The sequence below is a fragment of the Piliocolobus tephrosceles genome, chromosome 5 (genome assembly GCF_002776525.5).
Source record: "Piliocolobus tephrosceles isolate RC106 chromosome 5, ASM277652v3, whole genome shotgun sequence".
In the NCBI taxonomy this organism is placed as follows: domain Eukaryota; kingdom Metazoa; phylum Chordata; class Mammalia; order Primates; family Cercopithecidae; genus Piliocolobus; species Piliocolobus tephrosceles.
Genome location: NC_045438.1, coordinates 75,314,097 through 75,339,593, shown reverse-complemented (window position 1 = coordinate 75,339,593; position 25,497 = coordinate 75,314,097). Strand labels below are relative to the sequence as shown.

General features: G+C 38.9%; 1 protein-coding gene across 2 annotated transcripts in view; it reads left to right on the top strand.

The window, feature by feature from the left end:
* KLHL32 (kelch like family member 32) overlaps window positions 1-25,497 on the top strand; it is a 259,608-nt gene that overhangs the window by 172,505 nt on the left and 61,606 nt on the right. For both annotated transcript variants that reach the window (XM_023205880.2, XM_023205878.2), the window contains one exon: window positions 11,585-11,683. In XM_023205880.2, the coding sequence (XP_023061648.1) occupies window positions 11,585-11,683 (99 nt within the window). The remainder of the gene's footprint in view (window positions 1-11,584; window positions 11,684-25,497) is intronic.

Sequence of the window (25,497 nt, the reverse complement as noted above, 5' to 3'; positions counted from 1 at the left end):
TCCCCCCACCCCCTCCCCACAATAGGACCCAGTGTGTGATGTTCCTCTTCCTGTGTCCAAGTGATCTCATTGTTCAATTCCCTCCTATGAGTGAGAACATGCGGTATTTGGTTTTCTGTTCTTGCGATAGTTTGCTGAGAATGATGGTTTCCAGCTGCATCCATGTCCCTACAAAGGACACAAACTCATCCTTTTTTATGGCTGCATAGTATTCCATGGTGTATACATGCCACATTTTCTTAATCCAGTCTGTCACTGATGGACATTTGGGTTGACTCCAAGTCTTTGCTATTGTGAATAGATCCGCAATAAACATATGTGTGCCTGTGTCTTTATAGCAGCATGACTTATAATCCTTTGGGTATATACCCAGTAATGGGATGGCTGGGTCAATTGGTATTTCTAGTTCTAGATCCTTGAGGAATTGCCACACTGTTTTCCACAATGGTTGAACTAGTTTACAGTTCCACCAACAGTGTAAAAGTGTTCCTATTTCTTCACATCCTCTCCAGTGCCTGTTGTTTCCTGACTTTTTAATGATTGCCATTCTAACTGGTGTGAGATGGTATCTCATTGTGGTTTTGATTTGCATTTCTCTGATGGCCAGTGATGCTGAGCATTTTTTCATGTGTCTGTTGGCTGTATGAATGTCTTCTTTTGAGAAATGTCTGTTCATATCCTTTGCCCACTTTTGGATGGGGTTGTTTGTTTTTTTCTTGTAAATTTGTTTGAGTTCTTTGTAGATTCTGGATATTAGCCCTTTGTCAGATGAGTAGATTGCAAAAATTTTCTCCCATTCTGTAGGTTGCCTGTTCACTCTGATGGTAGTTTCTTTTACTGTGCAGAAGCTCTTTAGTTTAATCATATCCCATTTGTCAATTTTGGCTTTTGCTGCCGTTGCTTTTGGTGTTTTAGACATGAAGTCCTTGCCCATGCCTATGTCCTGAATGGTACTACCTAGGTTTTCTTCTAGGGTTTTTATGGTATTAGGTCTAACATTTAAGTCTCTAATCCATCTTGAATTAATCTTCATATAAGGATTAAGGAAAAGATCCTGTTTCAGCTTTCTACTTATGGCTAGCCAATTTTCCCAGCACCATTTATTAAATAGGGAATCCTTTCCCCATTTCTTGTTTTTGTCAGTTTGTCAAAGATCAGATGACTGTAGATGTGTGGTATTATTTCTGAGGGCTCTGTTCTGTTCCATTGGTCTATATCTCTGTTTTGGTACCAGTACCGTGCTGTTTTGGTTACTGTAGCCTTGTAGTATAGTTTGAAGTCAGGTAGCGTGATGCCTCCAGCTTTGTTCTTTTGACTTAGGATTGTCTTGGCAATGCGGGCTCTTTTTTGGTTCCATATGAACTTTAAAGCAGTTTTTTTCCAATTCTGTGAAGAAACTCATTGGTAGCTTGATGGGGATGGCATTGAATCTATAAATAACCTTGGGCAGTATGGCCATTTTCATGATATTGATTCTTCCTATCCATGAGCATGGTATGTTCTTCCATTTGTTTGTGTCCTCTTTTATTTCACTGAGCAGTGGTTTGTAGTTCTCCTTGAAGAGGTCCTTTGCATCCCTTGTAAGTTGAATTCCTAGGTATTTTATTCTCTTTGAAGCAATTGTGAATGGAAGTTCATTCCTGATTTGGCTCTCTGTTTGTCTGTTACTGGTGTATAAGAATGCTTGTGATTTTTGTGCATTGATTTAGTTTCCTGAGACTTTGCTGAAGTTGCTTATCAGCTTAAGGAGATTTGGAGCCGAGATGAAGGGGTTTTCTAAATATACAATCATGTCATCTGCAAACAGGGACAATTTGACTTCTTCTTTTCCTAACTGAATACCCTTGATTTCTTTCTCTTGCCTGATTGCCCTAGCCAGAACTTCCAACACTATGTTGAATAGGAGTGGTGAGAGAGGGCATCCCTGTCTTGTGCAAGTTTTCAAAGGGAATTTTTCCAGTTTTTGCCCATTCAGTATGATATTGGCCGTGGGTTTGTCATAAATAGCTCTTATTATTTTGAGATAGGTTCCATCATTACCTAATTTATTGAGAGTGTTTAGCATGAAGAGCTGTTGAATTTTGTCAAAGGCCTTTTGTGCATCTATTGAGATAATCATGTGATTTTGTCTTTGGTTCTGTTTATATGCTGGATTACGTTTATTGATTTGCGAATGTTGAACCACCCTTGCATCCCAGGGATGAAGCACACTTGATCATGGTGGATAAGCTTTTTGATGTGCTGCTGGATTCGATTTGCCAGTATTTTATTGAGGATTTTTGCATCGATGTTCATCAGGGATATGGGTCTAAAATTTTCTTTTTTTGTTGTGTCTCTGTCAGGCTTTGGTATCAGGATGATGTTGGCCTCATAAAATGAGTTAGGGAGGATTCCCTCTTTTTCTATTGATTGGAATAGTTTCAGAAGGAATGGTCCCAACTCCTCCTTGTACCTCTGGTAGAATTCGGCTGTGAATCCGTCTGGTCCTGGACTTTTTTGGTTGGTAGGCTATTAATTATTGCCTCAATTTCAGAGCCTGTTATTGGTCTATTCAGGGATTCAACTTCTTCCTGGTTTAGTCTTGGGAGAGTGTAAGTGTCCAGGAAATTACCATCTCTTCTAGGTTTTGTAGTTCATTTGCGTAGATGTGTTTATAGTATTCTCTGATGGTAGTTTGTATTTCCGTGGGGTCGGTGGTGATATCCCCTTTATCATTTTTTATTGCATCTATTTGATTCTTCTCTCTTTTCTTCTTTATTAGTCTTGCTGATGGTCTATCAATTTTGTTGATCATTTCAAAAAACCAGCTCCTGGATTCATTGATTTTTTGGAGGGTTTCTTGTGTCTTTATCTCCTTCAGTTCTGCTCTGATCTTAGTTATTTCTTGCCTTCTGCTAGCTTTTGAATGTGTTTGCTCTTGCTTCTCTAGTTCTTTTAATTGTGATGTTAGGGTGTCAGTTTTAGATCTTTCCTGCTTTCTCTTGTGGGCATTTATTGCTATAAATTTCCCTCTACATACTGCTTTAAATGTGTCCCAGATATTCTGTTATGTTGCATCTTTGTTCTCATTGGTTTCAAAGAACATCTTTATTTCTGCCTTCATTTTGTTATGTACCCAGTAGTCATTTAGGAGCAGGTTGTTCAGTTTCCATGTAGTTGAGTGGTTTTGATTGAGTTTCTTAGTCATGAGTTCTAGTTTGATTGCACTGTTTTCTGAGAGACGGTTTGTTATAATTTCTGTTCTTTTACATTTGCCGAGGAGTGCTTTACTTCCAACTATGTGGTCAATTTTGGAAAAAGTGTGATGTGGTGCTGAGAAGAATATATATTCTGTTGCTTTGGGGTGGAGAGTTCTGTAGATGTCTATTAGGTCTGCTTGGTGCAGAGTTGAGTTCAATTCCTGTATATCCTTGTTAACTTTCTGTCTCGTTGATCTGTCTAATGTTGACAGTGGGGTGTTGAAGTCTCCCATTATTATTGTATGGGAGTCTAAGTCTCTTTGTAAGTCTTTGAGGACATGCTTTATGAATCTGGGTGCTCCTGTATTGGGTGCATATATATTTAGGATAGTTAGCTCTTCCTGATGAATTGATCCCTTTAACATTATGTAATGGCCTTCTTTGTCTCTTTTGATCTTTTATGGTTTAAAGTCTATTTTATTAGAGACTAGAATTGCAACGTCTGCTTTTTTTTTTTTTTTGTTTTCCATTTGCTTGGTAGATCTTCCTCCATCCCTTTATTTTGAGCCTATGTATGTCTCTGCATGTGAGATGGGTCTTCTGAATACAGCAAACTGATGGGTCTTGACTCTTTATCCAGTTTGCCAGTCTGTGTCTTTTAATTGGACCATTTAGTCCATTTACATTTAAGGTTAATATTGTTATGTGTGAACTTGATCCTGTCATTATGATATTAGCTGGTTATTTTGCTCATTAGTTGATGCAGTTTCTTCCTAGCATCGATGGACTTTACATTTTGGCATGTTTTTGCAATGGCTGGTACCTGTTGTTCCTTTCCATGTTTAGTGCTTCCTTCAGGATCTCTTGTAGGGCAGGCCTGGTGGTGACAAAATCTGTAAGCATTTGCTTGTCTGTAAAGGATTTTATTTCTCCTTCCCTTATGAAACTTAGTTTGGCTGGGTATGAAATTCTGGGTTGAAAATTCTTTTATTTAAGAATGTTGAATATTGGCCCCCACTCTCTTCTGGCTTGTAGAATTTCTGCCGAGAGATCTGCTATTAGTCTGATGGGCTTCCTTTTGTGGTAACCTAACCTTTCTCTCTGGCTGCCCTTGACATTTTTTCCTTCATTTCAACTTTGGTGAATCTGACAATTATGTGTCTTGGAGTTGCTCTTCTCGAGGAGTATCTTTGTGGTGTTCTCTGTATTTCCCGAATTTGAATGTTGGCCTGCCTTACTAGGTTGGTGAAGTTCTCCTGGATGATATCCTGCACAGTGTTTTCCAACTTAGTTCCACTTTCCCCGTCACTTTCAAGCACACCAATCAGATGTAGATTTGGTCTTTCCACATAATCCCATATTTCTTGGAGGCTTTGTTCATTTCTTTTTTATCTTTTTTCTCTACACTTCTCTTCTCACTTCATTTATTTGATGTTCAATCGCTGATACTCTTTCTTTCAGTTGATCGAGTTGGTTACTGAAGCTTGTGCATTTGTCACGTAGTTCTCATGTTATGGTTTTCATCTCTATCAGTTCTTTTAAGGACTTCTCTACATTGGTTTTTCTTGTTAGCCATTCGTCAAATCTTTTTTCAAGGGTTTTAGTTTGTTTGTGCTGGTTACATAGTTCCTTTTTTAGCTCTGAGAAGTTTGATCGACTGAAGCCTTCTTCTCTCAGCTCTTCAAAGTCATTCTCTGTCCAGCTTTGTTCCGTTGCTGGCGATGAGCTGCGTTCCTTTGGAGGGGGAGATGCGCTCTGATTTTTTGAATTTCCAGCTTTTCTGCACTGCTTTTTCCCCATCTTTGTGGTTTTATCTGCCTTTGGTCTTTGATGATGGTGACATACTGATGGGGTTTTGGTGTGGGTGTCCTTTCTGTTTGTTGGTTTTCCTTCTAACCATCAGGACCCTCAGCTGCAGGTCTGTTGGAGTTTGCTTGAGGTCCACTCTGGATCCTGTTTGCCTGGGTATCAGCAACAGAGGCTGCAGAAGGTAGAATATTGCTGAACAGCGAGTGTTGGTGTCTGATTCTTGCTCTGGAAGCTTCGTCTCAGGCGTGTACCCAGCCATGTGAGGTGTGAGGTGTCGGTCTGCACCTAGTGCAGGATGTCACCCAGTTAGGCTACTCAGGGGTCAGGGACCTACTTGAGTAGGCAGTCTGTCCATTCTCAGATCTCAACCTCCTTGCTGGGAGATCCACTGCTCTCTTCAAAGCTGTCACACAGGGACATTTACCTCTGCAGAGGTTTCTGCTGCTTTTTGTTTAGCTATGCCCTGTCCCCAGAGGTGGAGTCCTCTTTTTTCTTTATAAAGAACTCTACTTGGATTTGGGACAACTGTGCGTCTAGCCATAAAAATTTAATTTCCCAGGCTCTTTTACAGCTATGTGTAGCCACCCAGCCAAAGAGATGTAAGTGGAAGTCTCTGTAACAGTGTTTGCAGGAAATCTATTGTTTTTCTGATAAACAATGCCAGACTCAGCTGGCAAATGTTTTTGTTGTTTGCCCTCTCCTTTCTTTCTGCTTTGAATGTAGATGTAATGCCTGGAGGTATGGCAGCCAATTTGAGACCATGAAACCACAGCCTAAGATTTGCCAAGTAGGAAAATACAAGGAAGCTGGTTGCCACTCTAAGCTGCCTAATCCAAATGTTATTGGAAAAGTAACCCTCATATTTGTTTAAACTGTTTTGTTACATATAGGCACACACAATTGTAATGATACACAAGCAGTTTCTTGGTCCTTAAAACAGTTTTTGAGGTAGACGTCATTACTTTCACTGTACAAATAACACTGAGGCACCTGGATTTGAGCTGTTCTCCCAAGTTAATTCTATCAGCAAATGTAGAAGCCAGGATTTGAAAGCAGACGATGTGACCTAGAACACATAGGCTTAGTTCCCCAGACATCTGTGGAGACCCAGGATGAGGTACAGGTGGGGAGAGATCTTGCCAAGCTTTGTATAAGGAGTGGATTTAGAATTGGATCTTGAAATGAATAGGATTTTGACATATGGAAATTAAAGAAATGAGGAGGATGTTGAAGACGGAGAACAAAGTATTGCCTGAGTGTGGAGACTAGTAGATTACTGGCTTTAGCAAAGGAACCAGAAGGTCATAAAATTGGAGAAAAGTTTTTAACAGCAGGTTGGGGCTACATGGTGAGGGTTTCCAAATACAAGCCTCAAAAGTTTGAATTCTGTGATTTATACAGAACTACTGAATTCTAGCCAGTACTGCTCAGATAGAACACTTCAACAGACATATTTATGAACATTTCCCAATATGATCACAACATTTAGAAATTGGAATTCATGTGTTCTATTATCCTTACTTGAACTATGTTTTTCTTTCTTAAAAATAAACTTCAGGTGTCAGATATAGATGTACAGTGCATGATTCAATTTAGAAAATTCTTTTCCTTTAAATGGGTGCCACCTTGTGGATACAAAGTCCTTAGTGCAGTGGTTTTGAAACTAAAAGAGATTAGTGGCAATTTCTCATAGCTAGAGAGATCTTGTGTTTCATGTTCCATCTGTGAGAATTCTGTCATAAAGAACTTTATGCAAAACATTTTATGTGTATTGAATATATGATCATTTAAAAGCTATTTATGCTGTTATATCCAGTTCGTTTGATGATTATAAGTTCAAGATTCTGATAATTTGCCATTCTGTAATACTGTACAGGAAAAAAAAAATCCCCAAGAAACAAAATATAAAGAAAGGAGAAAATACATTCATTTATTCTCATAAATGATATTAGACTACTTTAATTTGCAGTTGTGCAAGCGCTTGTTTTGCTTGCAAAAGCATGTTGTTCATGTGCACACATCGTATGTGTGTTTACTAAAGACCTTAGTTGTCTGACTTTAACATGCTCAAATCCTTCAGTCTACTGTACACATAAACCAAGAAGCAAGTAATTTAAAAATCTCCTTATGCAAGAAATGAAGAAGATAGCTTTGAAGATCTGAAAATACAAAATTTTCTGAAGATGCTAACTCACTTGTTCATAGGCAGGAAAAAAAAAAGGTCACACTGAGACTTACCATGGCTGTTAAAGACAGTCACTACCAGCGACCAATCCAAGAGGCAAGGTAAAAGGGAGAGGGAAAATAAAGAGAAAAAGAAGACAGAATTGAGAGAATAGACACCTGATGATCCAGGAGGATGAGCTGAAGAAGGAGGGGCAGGGATGCCCTGGGGACTGTGGGGTGTCCCTGCTCCCACTGCTCAGTCCCAGCTCCACCCTCCCAGAGCCCCCATGTGAGGTGTGGGCACTGACTGAGGTAGCCCACATCATCATGCCCTGCACAGAATCTCACCGCAGGTCCCATTTCCCTCCTCTTTCACCAGATTCTGGCCCCATATTCTGCCTGGAGACCAGGAATCCCCATCTTATTGCAGTTTAGAGGGCCTTCATTGGAGATCATGCAAATTCACCTGTCTGCTACCAACCCTGCTTGGATTGGTGAGCAGAGGACATGTTGGCACACAGCATTCAAGCGTGCCTCCTACCAGCAGGGTGATTGGACCACCCCATGACTGAATTCTGACATAATTTCTCCTACCAGGTACCCATCCCCTTCTCCTGCACTTGTGGGTTTTACACTATTACTTTGCCACACCATTCTGTGTCACCCTAAATACAGCCACTGGTCAGTTCTTATGCCCGCCAAAATGAGTGTAGAGTGTAGAGTTTCAGCATTTGGAATGGGAATCAGCTGTGGCCTTCTTATTCTTATGACCTTGACTGCTACAAGTTGCAGGAGGGATTCCTGGGTCGGTTCCTAATCACATCTCATTACCTGGTGAGGTGAGGCTAGAGATGACCTCCCTGCTAGCACTGTCCAGCATCCCTCATTCGTCAACAGCACCTTGTGTTCTGCCACCTGGTGGTCAGGCGGGGAAAAAATCCTCTATACAGATAGTCCTGTGAACAGGAAACATTCATACCCCCACCTAAGTTTGCTCCTGGTTGCATCAAAACCTGTTTGCAAATCTGGAGAAGCCCCAGCTCTACAGGTGAGCTCCACCCAAGCAGGTGAGCGTCACTGGTAGGTAAAGGCAATGCCTAGCCTAGTTTGGCTTCTTTTAGGGTTTCCTTTTCCCTCAGTCCCCCTCCCCGCCCCACTTCCCTGCCACTGGATTCTGGACCGCTTGGCTTTATGCATCTAGCATTTTCTTGATCTCTTGTTATTAAGACATTTTGTCTTGTCCACTATTTATGCTTTTAGCTGTGATATGCTTCTCCAGACTGATGAGTGACTGGATGTGTCAGGCTACTCACATTAGCTCCTATTCCCACCCTGTGTGCTTTCAGATCTTGGGGAACATCTCTTCCTTCCTGCAGGTGGTCCTTGAGTGACCCTTCTTCCTGTCCGTGCTGGTTTTGAGTGTCAGACTGCATGTTGATGGGTATGTTCCGGAAATACCTAAATATAATGCTTGGCAGAAGTTAAATGCAGCTGTCTTAGTTGTTCTCCATAAACCTGTGTGTTTGAGATCCCTTTTTTCTGCAGAGGTTGTTCTTTTGGCCAGTCCTTTGAGGCAGGTGACAGATAAATTCACTACACTGTAAATCAGGAGGAGATTGGACCTTTGATTTTATTGCTGGCCAAACACAAATTTCCTGGAAAAATATATTTGAACGGTCAGTCACCAAAGAGCAACAAAGCTGAATTAAAAGTCTCTGGTACACTGAGGTTTGCAAACACTGGTTCTGTTTCCATAAGTGAGAACAGCTGTCCTGGTAGGGTTTCTTTCTCCAACCCTTTAAGAGCACTTAGAGATTTTCTCTGCTACAGCATATTTTAGAAAAACTTATGTTATAATGAGTGGAAGGAAAAAACTACAAAACAAAAAAAATTTAAAAAGACAAAAACAATCGCCATATGGGTTTTTCATGTGCAGGCTTCTGGAAGTCCGCCTGCTGGAGTGTAACACATGCTATGGAATATTCATCTTGTCTCTCTGTGATCTCTTTGTGTTTGCTATTAGTGAGCCTTGGAGGTTATCACAAATACCAGTTGTGTGAAATGAGCACAACTGACAGAATTTAAAGGCTAAAACCAACCTTTCTAATCCATCTATTCCCCATTCTCCTCCTTAAGCCTTGCCTCTTCTGCAAGACTATATGACATCCTTGCTCCTCTGATGGGAGCTGCAGTAATTTCCTGAATGTCAGTCAAAGCCTCCTTCCTTGAGGAGTTGGAAAAATTCGGGTTTCTCTTTCTGACTAGATGGAAAAGGAGCTATAAAGACTTTTCAGAATAAGATGAGTGTTGGTATTTTTGCCACATGTGCTTAACTTTTTCACTTCTTTACTTTGCTAGCTTAGAAATATAGAGTCCTTTTTTCTTTCTTATAAAATGAGTTAAAATTGATTCTGAATTAAAAATATGTGTAGAGATCAGTTATTACATCAGAATAACTTCATGAATATTGAGCAACAGCTATGTGTGCTGGACATTGCTCTGAGTGCTGGGGATACAAAATAGACTAGGTCCCTGCTCTCCTGAAACTTATAATGAGCAGAAGAAAATAAGCAAATAGGCAAAAAGATACGTAATGTGAGGTGGTAAGCACTATGGTGAAGAATAAAACAAAGTTAGGAGCTAGGGAATGATTGCTGTTCAGGGATGGGTTACTGTTCTACACAGGATGGTCAGGGAAGGCATCTCAGGTAAGACAATATCTGAAGGATATGAGGGACTGGCCCAGGCAGAACAAACAACTAGTTGTAAACACCAAGGTGCTCAGCATATTCAAGAACTTTTTAGGTTGTAGTGAAGACTTTTTGGATTTTATTTTCATTGAAATGGAAAGTCTTCAGAAAGTTCTGAATAAAAAGAGTGACATGATTTCATTTGTGTGTTTAAAGAACCAGTTTGGTTGATATTACTAAAACAGATAGTGTGAGTGGACGAAGGAGACAGAGGAGAAAGCAGGGCAACTAGCTAGGAGGTGATTACAGTTAAGTTTAGGAAGAGGAGTTGACTGGACTAAAGCAGTGATGATGGAGTCATGAGCAGTGATCAGATTCTGAAACTATTTTGAAGATAGAACCAACAGGTCTGACTGATGAATTGGATGTTAAGGCCTAAGGAAAAGAAGAGTCAAGAATGACCCTGAGGTTTTCAAACCTACCATCCAGTAGAAAGAGAACCTATAGTGATGCAGGAACAAGGGGACAATTGCAGGCAGAAGGGGTTGGGATCAAGCACACAAGTGGACTGTTGGGGAGAGCAAAAGATACTGATACAGGTGTAGGTAGATGGGTTGGTAGATTTGGTGGTAAGAGGTTTTCAAGGATCATGAAGTGAAAATCCAGTGGCAGAGGAGGAGTTGGAGGCTTGAGAAAGGAGTGTGGTGAAGTAGTAGAGTGGAGGGGTGAATTGACTAGTGCCTCCCTGTGCATCAGAGTCACTCAGGACACTTGTTAAAACACTAGTTGCCTCACCCTGAAACATACTGATTCAGTACATCTGGGAGGCGCCCAAGAGTTTGCAGTTTAATAAGTTCCTAGGTGATGCCAATGCTCCTGGTCCAGAGACCAGACTTCGGGAGCCACTGGGCTGGGGAAATGGGTTAGAATGGAGGGCTGGGGCATCACTAAAGGCTTCCTTGCACCTGGCAGTGATTCATGTGAATTTTGTCAACATGGTCGTGTGCCTTTTTTCCAGCCCTGAGCAGCTGCTCAACAGCTGGCAGCAGTAGGTAGATAATTGGACTTAACAAAATGAAGAATTGGTATCACCAGGATACTTAGGAGGCATTACCTCTATGTGATGTCTTTGTATTCTGAAAATACTAATTGAACATCCTTTATTTTAAATAGAAGGGATAAGAGAATCTGAGACTGAGAAAGAGGAAAATGGAAGTTTGCGGATAAAGCTTACTGTTGTAGGACTTAGAAGTAAAATGGAGTAATATCCACCTCTGGTCTCATATGGCAAGGAGAAACATATGCCCCTTTCCCTAACATACCTGTTTCTGTGGTCTAGTTACTAAAGAGTAAAATTCTGAAATATACTTTGAAAAACTAAAACTCAGTTCTTTTGTATTTTATAAGATTACATCATTGACTGAATTTTAAGAGGGTTATGTTGTTCTTTGAAAATGTTTATACCCTCCTACAAAAAAATAAGTGGTTAACTGCAGAGCTTCACACACAGAAATGATATCAGCACATGTGGTAAAGAGAAAATCGGCTGGTAGAGTAAGGGCCACAGCTCATTAATGAGAACAGGAAGAGAAGAACTGACTTCCATAAAAAGAAACAGTGTTAATTGAAATAGAATATGTAAAGCAGAAATTTAAATATACTATGGTATAGCTACATATTAAGCAGCATTATATTTTTAAGTGTAACCGATAGTTTTCTTTTTATTAAAAAACAAAACAGATTTTGCTGGAGCCAGGTGTGATCCAGGATGTGCTAGCAGCGGGCAGTCACCTACAGCTGTTGGAGCTTCTCAATTTATGCTCCCACTATCTCATCCAGGTATGTGAGCTTGCATCCTGCTCATACACCCTTCGTATTCCTTTCCCCGCAGTCATAAGCTGGCCCCCACCAACTGGAGCTGAATGACAGGTAAAGTGGGGGTGGGGTGTGGGCTGTGGTAGCAGAGTTTCTCCAGGACATAAGCTGAGAAGTTCCTGGAAGGGCAGCTGCTGCTCTTGCGTCCAATCACGGAAGCAGGAGTTTTCCTCCACTGTCCTGCCCACCTTAGGTCTCCACGACCCCTGAGCAGCCGATTAACTCAGTGACCACGCACAGGGTTCCCTGCAGGGGCCCAGGGAGGTGACGCTGAAAGGAGTCCTAGTCCGAAGCAATATTGTCTGGTTATGGAAATAATCACAAATGTAAGAAAAGTCTAATAGTCATTGAATATTTCAGGAACAGTATCTAGTAAATCACAAAGTCCTATGTAATTAATTACCATGTGAACTTCCCAGGCAGTAAATGCTAGAGAAGGGATGAGTGATGTTCGTATTCCTGCCCTGATTTGCTGGTCAGGAAAGGCCCCATGAGAACGAGGGAGAGAAAACTCCCCAACACCAAGCACTGACTGTGTGTTCACAGTTGTTTCCCATTCAGTCCTCACAATAACTTTGCCCGTTTTTATAGATTTAAAAAATCAGAGACTTAAAATGTATCCAACTTGCCTGAGGCAATATGGCTGGTAGGACTTTCTGATTCCAAAGACCATTTCTTGGTTGGATGAAAACTCCATGTTAGATAGGAGTCTATGGGGCATCTTAGGCAAACAGTATGGCTATGAGTCTCTTGGACTTTATAGAGTGTAACTAACTAATTTCCAATTTTAGGATCCTCCCATTTCCCCCACTGGTGTTACCTTCACTTGCATTTATTATAGCATTAAAAAATAATTTGAAGAAATAATAAATTCATCACACAATTTAATGCCACTGTCTTTGTGCATATGACACGATATGAGTGAGCAGAAAAGTTTTGTTTTCCTGCCCAATTACTTTATTTTCCTTTTAAATCATTTTCTCTAATTTTAAATATATACTTTTATCATTGACTTCTATTACCTCTTAAGTAGTTTACAAAGCTCTCTCTCGTCTAGCATCTTATTTAATCTTCCCAGCAACCCTGGAAAATAGGAACCAGCACTTCCCAGGGAGACAGTGTGAGGAAGGTCAGCCATGTTCACCTGAGGAAAATTCAAATACAGTATATGGAATTCTTATGATTATTTCAGCACATTTAATCTAACAGTAAATGGTTAATGATTTTTTTTTTTTTTTTTTTTACCTTATTTTCCTTTCTTTTCCTCTCAGTATTGTTGGGTGGTATGGGAAAGCTATTTTTAATCCCTTTCTGCCTGTAGCAAATGGGAATCATGTAGAAAGGTTATAAGACTTCAAAAGTGTGTGTTTGACTTGTGAAATTGAAATTACTTTTATTTGACATTTCTACATCAAATATTGCAACTTGGGCTTTACGCATCATCACCTGATTCACTTTCCCCATGGCAGACAGTAATCAGTGATGCATGTTGACACAGTTTGGTTATAGCATTAGTTATCATGGTGCACATTATAAATGCTGTGTATATGCAGGGGTGTGTGGGTATACCTAAGTCTATAATTTTCTGTAAGTGAGAATTCCAGATGAACATTAAAGGTTCATGGGTGTTTCCCCCTTTCCCATCAGATAGGTGATTTGTTGAGATACTAAGTGACTTGTATACTTTGTAATTTAACTTCTGCATTTCATTATTGCGCTGAGGTAAAAGTATAGCATGCCTACATGCTTGTGGACAGTTAGTATTCAGGCTTCTTCGTGGTTGAAATTTTCACTGTCTTTTCACAAATGTTTTCATTTTGTCATGTAACTTTACTTCTACTTTTTACCTGTGATTATTGCAAGATGTCAAACTTGTAGAAGGAAACTTTGACTACATGAGTACCAAAATCATGTCGATGTAGAAACCTTCCTTATTTCAGCCTTTTAAAAATATATACCCTGCTTCTCTCTTAGGATTATAAAAATCACAGACTGGGTCAATTCAATCTACTTTTATATTTTGATATAGTCTCATAGCTATATCTGTTTGCTATTTTTTGGTAATATTGTTCAACTGATTTTTAATTTAATGTGGGACTATTTCATTGAGTATATAAAAATAATGTTTTCTTAATGTGAAAAATTCCCAGTGCTTAAAATGTACCCAGGAATTGTGTCCCTTCAGTCAATGCTGATATATTCTACATCTTTGCGTGATACTTTGTCAACTAGGAGTTTTTGAAACCACTCTCTTCACTCAGATGTCTGGTGTTGTTTTGTTGTTCTCAAACTGCCATTCTTTCTTTGATTTCTCTGCCAGAGGAGTGAAGGGCAGACCAGCTCAAATATACCATTGCCCTCCAGTGCTCATTTCAAAGCATCTCCAAGGGGAACCAGTGGAAGCTCCCTGGCTCCCTGAGCCTCACCTTCTTCCTACAGTTCCTCTGAACATGTAAATGGTGCTGCTGCCCTCCTGAAAAGGAAAGGAATACCTGGCACTGTGTGGGCTCCTTTCTCTTGAATTTCCTCTGGCAGGCTGCTGAGAGAAGAACCCCAAATTGCAGGGGCAGTCCTCCTCTGTGTCAGTGGGGACAGCTATTGAATTAGCTGCCTAATTAGCCTTCTCAGAGGTTCTCAAAGCATGTGTGTGGGAAAAAGGAAAGCTGGGCAATGAACTTGATGCTAATTGATGGGGAGGTGGAGTGTCTTGCCTTTCTTTAGGCTCCCACTAATCTAATCCATAGGTTATAGTAGCCTCCTGAGCAGTCTGCTTGTTTCTGGCCTCAATCTGTGGTAACCCATGGTCCCCAGAGCATCACTATCTTTTCCCAAGAAAGGGAACCACATATACTGAGGGCCTATCCATGCTGAGTGTTTTGCAGGGACTCCCATTTCCACTGTTAAGTCACCCCTTAACACTGGTGGGTTGTTTTCTTTTTACAGATGGAGAAACTTAAATTCAGAACTAGGATGTTGATCTGGCTTGAAAACTTTCATTAGCTCCCCTGATCATCATTCAAGTACATTATTTCTCCCACAAAAGTCTTTAGCCTCATCTTCAAGGCCCGGCCTGTTCCTCCCTGGCCTCATCTCCAGCCATGGTGCCTTTCCTAGCCTGTTTTGTTCTGGGCCCTAAGGCAGAGTTTTCATGTTGGGACTTGCCATTAGGGGAGAAGATTCATTGGTAGAGATCCTCAGTGGCAGGCAGAGCCTCTCAGTCCCCTTTAGATTGTACCAAGGGGTAGGAGTGGGGAAAACTTCATACAGACACACACACACACACACACACACCATTGCCTCTGCTGATGCACAATGCCATAAGATCAGGAATATCGGCAGCTGAATTTTGTGTTACATCCCCTGCAAGTGATGCATCAGAAGCTTTGATGAAGATGTCTCTTTTTTGTCATTAACTTTCCAAAAAAAAAAAAAAAAGTGTATACATTTTGTATCACCTTTCCCAAGTATATTCTATTGTCTTATTAACAATCATTCTTTATGTTCACCAAGTATCGTCTTTTTAATAATATGCAATTTAAATGTATTGATAAACAGAACCATCATGTAGACTTTTCAAATAAAACCACCAAAGTACTGAATACGCAACTCCCTTTTTGATAGGAATATAGGTCTAATATCTATTGCTAGACAGCAGGTGGCAGTGTGAATCCACCAGAATTCAGTAGTTAATTTAAAGCAAAAATCAGAAAAAAAATGAAAAGAAAAATTATTTATTTTGCTACATATTAGTCTTCTGACCTAATCAGTAAAAAAGTCATTATTCACACCACACTGGGCAATATGCATTGTAATTTTTAACAAATAATAGGAAACTGTTAATGTGTTCACAGGAAATACAGTTTTGTCTTGGGCTGCTGTGGTCATTTATCAGCACACTTTGTGAAATCACTCATTTGTTCTAATTTGAATGTAAATGACTCTAAGGTTTTACAAATAAGGTGACAGACTCACATAAATGTAATTGCAGGGTTCATCTCCCTCTTTTTATATATCACTCATTAGGTTATGAATTAAATACATCGTATTAAACCAGGGGCATGTCCAATGATGATATTGTAATGGCAAATTACTCTATGCTATTAGAGGTGTATTTTTTATTCATGGACATTAATTTGTCATTAAGCGGCATTAGTTTAGCACTTTTATGTGAAAGACGTGACCTGCAAGAGGAGGCGTGCTGCTGGGATGTGAGAGGCTGGGATGCAAAGGCTATAGGTAGAGCATTTTATCATTGTAAGGGAAACAGAGAGGGGGGTCTGTTGTATTTGTTTTGTTTTCTGTTTTTACAGCATGAAAGATCATTTCCCCAGATTGAAGACGTTGTTCTGTTTACAGCGTGTACATGTGGATCATCTAGTAAAGCAAAGCCCAAATTCTTACTATTCTTCAGTCAGAAGCCAAGGAGGAACATAAGGGGAACAGGAGGGAGAAAGGGTCCTGCCCTAAATCTCCTTCTCTGTGACTGAAGTTTACTCAGCATCCCTTGTCTTCATTAAATTTTACACTAAGTGGGCTTGGTGAGAAGTAGTTCTTTTCTCTCTTCAGTTAAGGTACAAAGGTTTAAAAAATGCTATTCTCTAACGGAGGAGTTAAGGAGAATTTTGGGTGATTTTCTTCCTTTTTTTTTTTTTGTGTACCAATGGCGATTTCAATAAGAAACTATTTTTCCACTTTCATTCTGAGAAGCACTAGATTCTTGAAATACCTACACCAGGGCTGAAGGTATCTGAGTGCTGTTTTTGCATCATTCTGTACATGGTTTAATGTGGTTTGGAAAATGTCTCACCATCTCCAGTTACACTGTGGGGCTTTCGAGCAGAGGGATCACACCTTATACTGATCTTATGCCTTATCCCCTCCCTGCCTTCACATTGTGGAAGTTCATTATGTACTAAGGGATTGAAAGGTGCCTCCATTCAGTAATTTTTCTCTGCTTTTTAAATATCAAAATTCATGTTATAGTGGGAAAAATATACTACCAGTCTTTCATTAGTTTTGCCCACTGAATACATTTTTTTGTTAAAAATCTTTCTTTGGGGATTAAATTTGACACTGAGGGGCTTACATATTTTACAGTATTATAATAGATTATCATTTTTAACTAAGTAATACAATGACTTATAGAAGGTTATCTCTTCTAAACAATGTATTATTGTAATTTTAATTATTAAATTAAGAGTATCACCTAAATACATAATATATAATGGGTGTTCTGAAGACAATAACTTCTCCTCAAGATTGAAGAGAAGTTATAACTCATGTTCATTTTTCTGTAACACTGGACCATTTTTTTCCCACATTAGAGAAGACAAATGATTGTACCAACATATATATTTAATATACTCATAATCAAATACACTGAGTGCTGTTCCATAGTTCACTAGAGCTGAGACTTTTGTGTTTGGAGAAAGTTAAAGTACAGAGTTTGGAAAGCATATTACAAGTGGTTTAATCTTTTGGATTATTTTTAATCAGCAAAAATGATCAAAAAGGGTGGAAATGTATCAGACCTATTAAATCATAGCCAACTAGTAATTTTTTGTTCTAATCAAGAGTATTTGCTATCTGGCATGGGTAATGCAGAATATCATATTTGCCAAATAACATTCCTATTTGGCTCTGAAATGCATCATAAGATCTGCAGTAGCCATTTCAGGGTCCCCATTAATTTTTTTCATATGCTATTATGTTGGCTTTTATTCCCTAAGCCCACACTAAAGGATGTCAGGAAGCGACAGCCCAGAGGCACACTGGCAGGCCAGGCAAGTCATTTCAGCATTTTAATCTGTTATGTGGATAATGTAGGATTGACTGTATCTTCTTTGTTTGTGTGGTTTTTAAAGAGGAGAAAGATTCTCCTGAAAGGATATCTCTTGCAAGAATTCACTAATAATATTAGTCATTTCAAACCTAAGCTAACTGTTGTCAGCTGGATGGTTTTAAAATCACTTTCAGTAGGCATTTTTCTTTTTAAAAATAAGGTGTTTCCAGTATTTTATTCATGCTAGAGTTCAGAATCAATAATCAAAACAAACAAACCTCAATTTCACTGAATTCCATTATTAATACTTGGAAATTGGTGGGGGTTGTGTAAAAGAAGATCTGTGTTTCATTTGAGATATTTATTCTCCCACCCACCCATCTGTAAATATTTCTAGTCATGGGGAAATGTCTCTCCTCTTTCCTGAAGCTAAACTACCTTTCTGCTTCTTATTCCATCAGTTACTCCCTGTGTTTCCTGTGGTTTTGATTTCTCCTACTTTACTGGCACTTTTCTTTCAGTTTATAAATAGGATCAATAAGACGGGAGACACTCTTCTTCATCTCTCATTACCGCAGCTGCTCCTTGACCTCACTCCCCAACCGTACCCAGTGGCGGCATTCCTTACCTCCTGTTCATTCTTCAGGCCCATTGAACTCAGTCTTCTGCCTTCATTACTCCTCAAAAGTTCTTGCAACAAAGGTCACCAAAGCCTCCTTGTTGCCTGATGCAGCAGGCCTTTGTGGTATCCTAAAGTGACTCCTCTACAGCGTTTAGACATTGAGAGCTGCATTCTTTCCTGCGCCTCTCTTTCTCGGGGCTCTCTTCTATTCTCCTCCTACTCATTTTCAGTACCTTTACAAGTGTTCTTCCATTAGCTCCTCAACTGTCCCTCAAAGCATGGGAGCTCTGCATTGGCACCCTTCCCTTCTGCTCACTATCACTGTCTCATGTATCTGTGGAGGGTTACTGACTCCAGCCCTCTCTCCTGAGTTCCAGCCCTGTATGTTCAGCCAGCATTTCACTTGGTATCCCACATGCCGCCCAAATTCACCTTTGCCCAGTCTCACACACCTGCTCCTCCTCCTCCTCCCTGTCTTTGTTAAGGGATCATCATCTTTTTAGTCACTCAAGCCTTGGCATAATCTTACACTCTACCCAGTCCTCATGAATTCCACTAAATAGTGTTGGTTTAGCCGTTCGAGTCATTCTCAAATATGCTACCTTCTCTTTCTCCTTATTGTCATTGACATCATTCGGGTCGGGACTATTTTTCCTCTACTGCCCTGCAATAACTCAACTGGGCTCCCTGCCTGTAGTCTAATGCTAATCAATACTGTACAATCTAAGTTATTTGTCTGGTCCACAAAATGATTTCTTTCCCTAAAATCCAAGCTAGCTTTTCATCTTTTAATTGCAGAACCATGGCCTTTCTCTTTCTTGTCCCTATAATATACCCTATTCTGACTGTACCCCATGGACAGCTTGTCTTAGCTCCAAGCCAGCTGCCTAGTCTACACTTTCGCTTGGGTATTTCTCAGGCACGTGACCTTTCTGAGTGTGAACCCAAACCAGAAAACCAGGAGTCATCCTAGAATCACCCATCTCCTTGGGCCCCACATACACTGACACAGAGACCTTTCAGCCCCACCCCCTTAACTTGTTAAATCTCTCTCATTGTCTCTCTTTCCACTACTACTGTCTTAATTCAGATCCACATTACTTATTTTCTGGACTAAAGAAATTTCTTGCTAACTGATGAACCTGCTTTTCCTCTTGCCCCATTCCAGTACCTCCTCCAAAATTCTGTTTGATAGATTTTGACAAGTTTTTTTAATCCATGAAAAATTCTGTTTGATTGATTTTTTAAAAAAATCACAAGCTGATCATGTCACATTCTTGCTTAAAATTATTCATTATGATGAATGTGGTTCACATAGTCTTCAGGATCAGGTTCACTCCTTTTAATTTGGGACACAGGGCCTGTCTTTATTATGAAACATGCTATCTCTTTAGCTTTTTAAAAAAAAAAAAAAAAAAAACAATTTACTACCCATGTGCAATGCCTGTTCCGTAGTCATTATGAACTTTGTGCATTTTCCTGTACCTAAACCTCTTCATACAAAACCTCCTTTTCTGTGGATTATTTTTCCCTCACTTTGTTACCTTCTGAATTCCTATTTAACTTTCAAGTACTTGACTCACATTGTCTCCTCTTCCAGAGTTGCTTGATCAGTCCACCCAGTTGGAATTATATTTTCCTGCTCTTCTTTAATTATGGGCAGTCTTCTGGGAGATGGATCACACCATATTGTTTGTGTTAATTTACTTATCTGTCTCCCCAAGACATAGGTTTATGTCCCAAAGTTGTGTGACGTCGGACAAGTTACTTAACCTCTTTGTCCCCCAACTCCTCATCTGTGAAACACAGATATGATATCCTATATACAGCCTACCTTTTAGGGATGTTGAAGGATTCAATGAGACTATGCATGCAAAGTATCTCACAAACACACTGTCCTACATCGGTGAGTGCTCTATAAACCAGAGCCGATATAATATGGTGCTTCACTTGTGAATCCCTCTATTAATTCCACAGTTATCCTCCTACCCAACCCCTCACCCCTGTCTTCCCTCATTTCTGGAAATGTCAGCAACTTTGCTGCCTACTTCACATTGACAACCTATTGGACAAATCTGTTTCTGAAATTTTGGGGAATAATCACCATTCTGTAAAAAATATTCTTCCTCTTAGCCACTTCTCTTTGATTTTGCTGAAATGCATACATTGTTTTTCAGAAGTAACAGATAATTACATGAGCCATCACTTTCTCTCTGCCTCTGAAATTTGAAAACATCATACTGAAATTGTACTTTAATAAATAATAAAATAATGCTTTCACAAAAGCAACACAATACATGGTATTGACACTTTGTAGACAGAAAATTTTGTTTTATTGTTCCCCCTGCCCTTTCTATAATTAAAACATCTTTCTCCATCCTGGCATACAGAATCCAAGAAACAATTGGAAAAGTCTTTCATCTCTATTTCTAGTGCATGGTAGGTACTTAGAAACACATATTGTCTGATTGTATTCCTTTGCGTGTACTATAAGAGCTCCCGGTGATAGAAACTTTGATTATAAAGTTGCATGATATCCTATGCTTCTTGACTAGGGGACATAAAAGCTGTGTATTTAGTAAAATTTTTTTAAAAATTAAATTATTCCTTACTGGGAGAATGCTATCCATGTGTCTCACTTCCCTCCATCTCTCTTTCTTTCCTCTGGCTTTAAGGGGTGGAGACTTCTCCTCCACCCCTTTCTCACTGTCTATCCACCAGTATCTTTTAGAACAGGCTACCAACCTTTATCCTGCTGCACATCAAGGGGCACGTGCTACAAGCCCTAGGAAGTGGCTGCTTATCTGTGTCATGGACTTGGCTCCAGATACCCTGGCCTCAGTCCCACACATTCAGTATAATGTTTGCCTACTTCAGAGGCACAGTTGAAGGGCTTGGGTCACACAATTTTTTTGCTGCAAGAGTATATTTATGCAAGACAGAGTCATTCCTGTCTTCACTGAAATGCATACTCCAGAGTAATGATTCCTAAACTTGATTATGCAAGGAATCATCTGTATAGATGGCTAAAACAGACTGCTTGGGCCCCACTCCAGAGTTCCTGATTCAGGAGGTCTGGGAGGGGCCTGAGAACCTGTATTCTAACAAGTTTTGAGGGATGCTGATGTCTGAACCAGGGAGCACAGTTTGAGAACTCCCACTCTAGATTCTCTTGCCACACTGCTTTTTATCAAGTACCTGACTGTTAAATCACCGATATTCAGATTTTGAAAATGTATTTGTCACATTTAGATAAATTTGAATTGCTCCTAGTAACATAAAGATATTGATGCTATGTATGCTTCATAGCATCCAAAAGATAAAAGTGAAAATAATGCAAATCTGAAACAAACAAACAAAAAACCTTCCAGGTCTCACTCTTATTCATAATAATGATTAAGACAGTCTGTAGGTAAGTGAGGGATTTAAAAAAAAATACTTTATTAAGTTATGATTGACATACTGAGGGATGATTTGAAGTCTGCAGTACTGGGCTAATTTTCAGCAGTCTGACTTTGTGTACTAGAGCAAGTAGGGAAACATATCATAATGACTTCTATACTATTCTTTTAAACATTTTTGAACTGATTTTGCCTATCCTGTTTCAAAAAGTATAGTTATTGACATTTTAGGTTTAAAACCTTAGTTGCTCAGATAAACTATTTTCAATCAAAAGAAAAAAATATATATTAACTTCCCGTATATATTCTGTATTCATTGGCAATCTCCTTATGTTCTGAGTCAGGTTTAGTGAACTTTGAAACAGCATTTTGCAGCACATAGTGACTGTGGCCAGAATTATTAGTTATTGTTGATGGCTATGTTTCACTTCCTCCCTACTAGATTTCCAGCTTACTAGAGAATTTCCCAAGGAACAATATAAAATTATTCATGAGCCTTGGGTATTATGCAAACAATTGATTATGAAAATGTACTAGTAATCTAATTGTAGAATTCTTCTGTTATGCAGCACAAATATATTTAAATAGGTCTTGCAAGACTCCAAAAATTAGAGCTTGCTGGAGTTTTCCTTGTACTTTCGAATTGCTGCTAATACTTTGTTTTCATTTAATCAAACTGTATCGTATACATATTCATATCAATATATGAATAGATCATTACATACAGTTGTCCATACATATTTACATATTTATATACAAAATATACCTATATCTCTCTATATGTTTATACATATAAAAATATCTGAGTTTGATTGTTTTATCATATTACAAGTTATCTGGCCTGCATTATCAATGAATTGCTCATTTCTTCTTCTATAACAATTAGGCAGACTCTATCCTATCAACTCTATGACAGTGTTGAGAAAATTCATAGAGCCCTTCACACGCACAATAAACATGATAACTTTTTTCCTATATAACTGATCCCAAGGCTATTAAAAGGTTTGGATTTTGTTTATTTATTGGTTTGTTTCAACCTCTTCCAAAGGCCAGACCTTCACCGCACATCTACACCAGCCCCCTTTATGTTGCTTTCTCTACTCCTGGAGTACCAGCCTTTCCTGCAGCACCAGGTTAGGTAGTCACATAATACCTTGATTTATAACTAGGTTGTAATCAAAATAGGAAACAGGTGGAATCACAACTGGGTATGGTGCCTTGGATATTAATGGCTTGGCTCAGCAGTGGAATTTCTAAAGCTGTGTACACTTTTTTGTCTTAATTATGCATTCATTAAAAGCTTTTGTACCCAACAGAATAAAGTAAATATTTTTTGATCTCCATAGTGTGCTCCCAGACTGTAGATTTGCACAGCAGGGTCTTGATAATCTGAATAAATTGTATTTCCCCAAGGAGTTTATCTTTCAAATAAGGTCATAAAGAAATGCAGCTCCCCCATCCATAGATTTCTCCATGTGCCTTTTCTGCTATGAGTAATATAGAGTTGGGGAACCAGAGTATATTATAGTAATACATACTTGCTTATGGTCCAGTATAATGTCTCTATCTGTTTTCCCTACTTATCTCTGGCAAAGTATTTTTTAAGTACAAAAGAAGTGAATAATTTTATGTGGCAGCCATGGTTTTTGCTGACACTCAGAAAAACAATGTCCATATTAGACATTCAGTGTTTTCTTCCCTTTACCCGCTCAGTGAGTATGGACTATGCAAAGCCGTAGTTTGAGTACTGTAAACAGCATTTGTAAAAAGGAATAATGATAACTACTGTATGTTGAGCATCTACTATGTAGAAGGTACTTCACCCGCACTTTTGAGAATCCTTATCACAGATCTGGAATGCAGTATCACTTTTCCCAATTTTTAGATGAGAAAATTAGACTTGAAAAGATTAACCACTGACTGAAGCCATCCAGGTAGGTCAGCTCCAAATCATGTGTTTTTCCTACAACTCTAAACTAAAGACACCACCAGGACCTTGTTCCCACAGCTTATCACCCAGTGGAGGAGACAGGGAAACTGTGAAATTAGGAACCTAAGTAAATATGCACAATTAGGTGTACTTATAATATTTCTAAATTATGAAGAGTAAGATGGCAACACACTCCATGGTGCATACATGTGCTAAAAGTAGCACATGGTTCTGAAAAGTTCAGGCAATAGCTTTTTCCCATCTTTTTAGGTTGCCATATTTATCTCCAGTGCAGCTAACATTTCTAGGCACATACCTTTATTTATTTAAATATTAAATATATGCATTAATATTTAATAAATTGTTTACATTGTAACATATTTAAATATTTTTAGGGGAGCAGGAAAATCTATGTGTTTACCATGAACTAAGAAATAAAAGCAACACAAGTTGAAATTTTAAAGATGTAGTATTTTTTCTTGCCTACCCACTGTATATCATTCAAAACTTGCTAGGTAGCCACTTTCTGAAGACAGAGAGGAAGATCTAAAGAACTAAAGATACTATCTGCACCTTTATGCAAGGCTGGGGAGAGAAGAGTCAAACAAATGATACAAATAGCAAGTGTAATTAAAAGTCAGAGGAGGGAAAGTCCTCCAAGTTGGAGTGGCCTGCCTTTCCCTGGAGATGGAATCTGATCTGGGTTGTTCCATAGAGGGGAAGGGCATTTATATTACAGAACTTCCCCTTTCTCACAAGCTTTTTAAAGTCTACTGAAGCAAATGATATCTTCAAATCCTTCACAAATAATAATCATTTGTGACAAAAGAGTCTCAAAGTTCTGCTTATGGTCTAAAGGAAAATTAATGAGAATTCATTTGATTATATCTGATTTTTTTTTTTTTTTGGCAGTTTGCACATTTATCTTTTTCTGATCATCACTAAAAACCAAGAGAAGTAGGCTTCTTTTTCAACATTCTGGGGAAAGGCGGAAAAATCTAACATATAGAAAACAAGGAGACCCAAGCAAGATTCACTGTGGAAGTCAGGCCTCATGTATCTGGTACCACAAGTGGGCATTCCATTATATTGCCCAGTTGTATGAAAAACCCGACACCTAGTTAGCATCACAAGGGCATTTCTGAAGCTCAGATCAAGTACTTAACACTTTTCTCAGTTAACTGTGGGAGAGCTGTTTATTTTTCCCAACTGTTAAGTTATATCTATAACCAAGCTATTATTTCCTCTTTCCATGTTAAGTCATAGATGTGCCTCACAACTGTTTGCTTTTTTTCATTCTTGATCCAACAAATACTTCTCTGTTGCAATCTATGAGAAAGACATTATGATTGGCATTGTGCAGAATACAAAAAGCATGTGATGCAAAACCTACTTTTTACTAGTTTACTAGGTACATTTTTAATAGTTTGAAGATAAGCTACATGCATGAATAGCTTAGTGACATGCTTATTGTGTATGTGATAGGAGACTTGAAGTGGGAGGCATTAGAATTCATTCAGTGATAAAGAGCCGTATACCGTATCCTACTTGCTACTTGGTCCTTAAAAGCAGCTGATAAAATTTTTAAATTTCACTTTGACTTAACATTGTTAAAAATCAAACCATACTGATTTTTATGTAGAGTGGTTTCTCAGGCTATTTGGAATAGACTTGGGAGTGGTTGTAAAAAGAGAATTTCTTGACTTACATAGCCAAGGATGGCCTTTCATTTAGAGGAATTTTTAAATTGTGATATTGTATGTAAGAACTTCATGTATGCTACTACATCATGGGCATAGAAACCACTATGTCTCCTGCCTATCTTTATCTGTAGTAAAGTATCAACATGGGATAATTTAGGTGACATTTCGAAGGAGACTTGTCTGAGTGAAGTGTATCAATAACTGGAAATGAAAGATTATAATTACATTGATGAAACAAAGCATTGTTAAAATAGCCACATCTGTTGAGTGTTATTACCCAGAAAAATCTGTAATCCTGTTCAATTTGGACATCTTAGAGGGGGAAAACTTGGGAAATCAA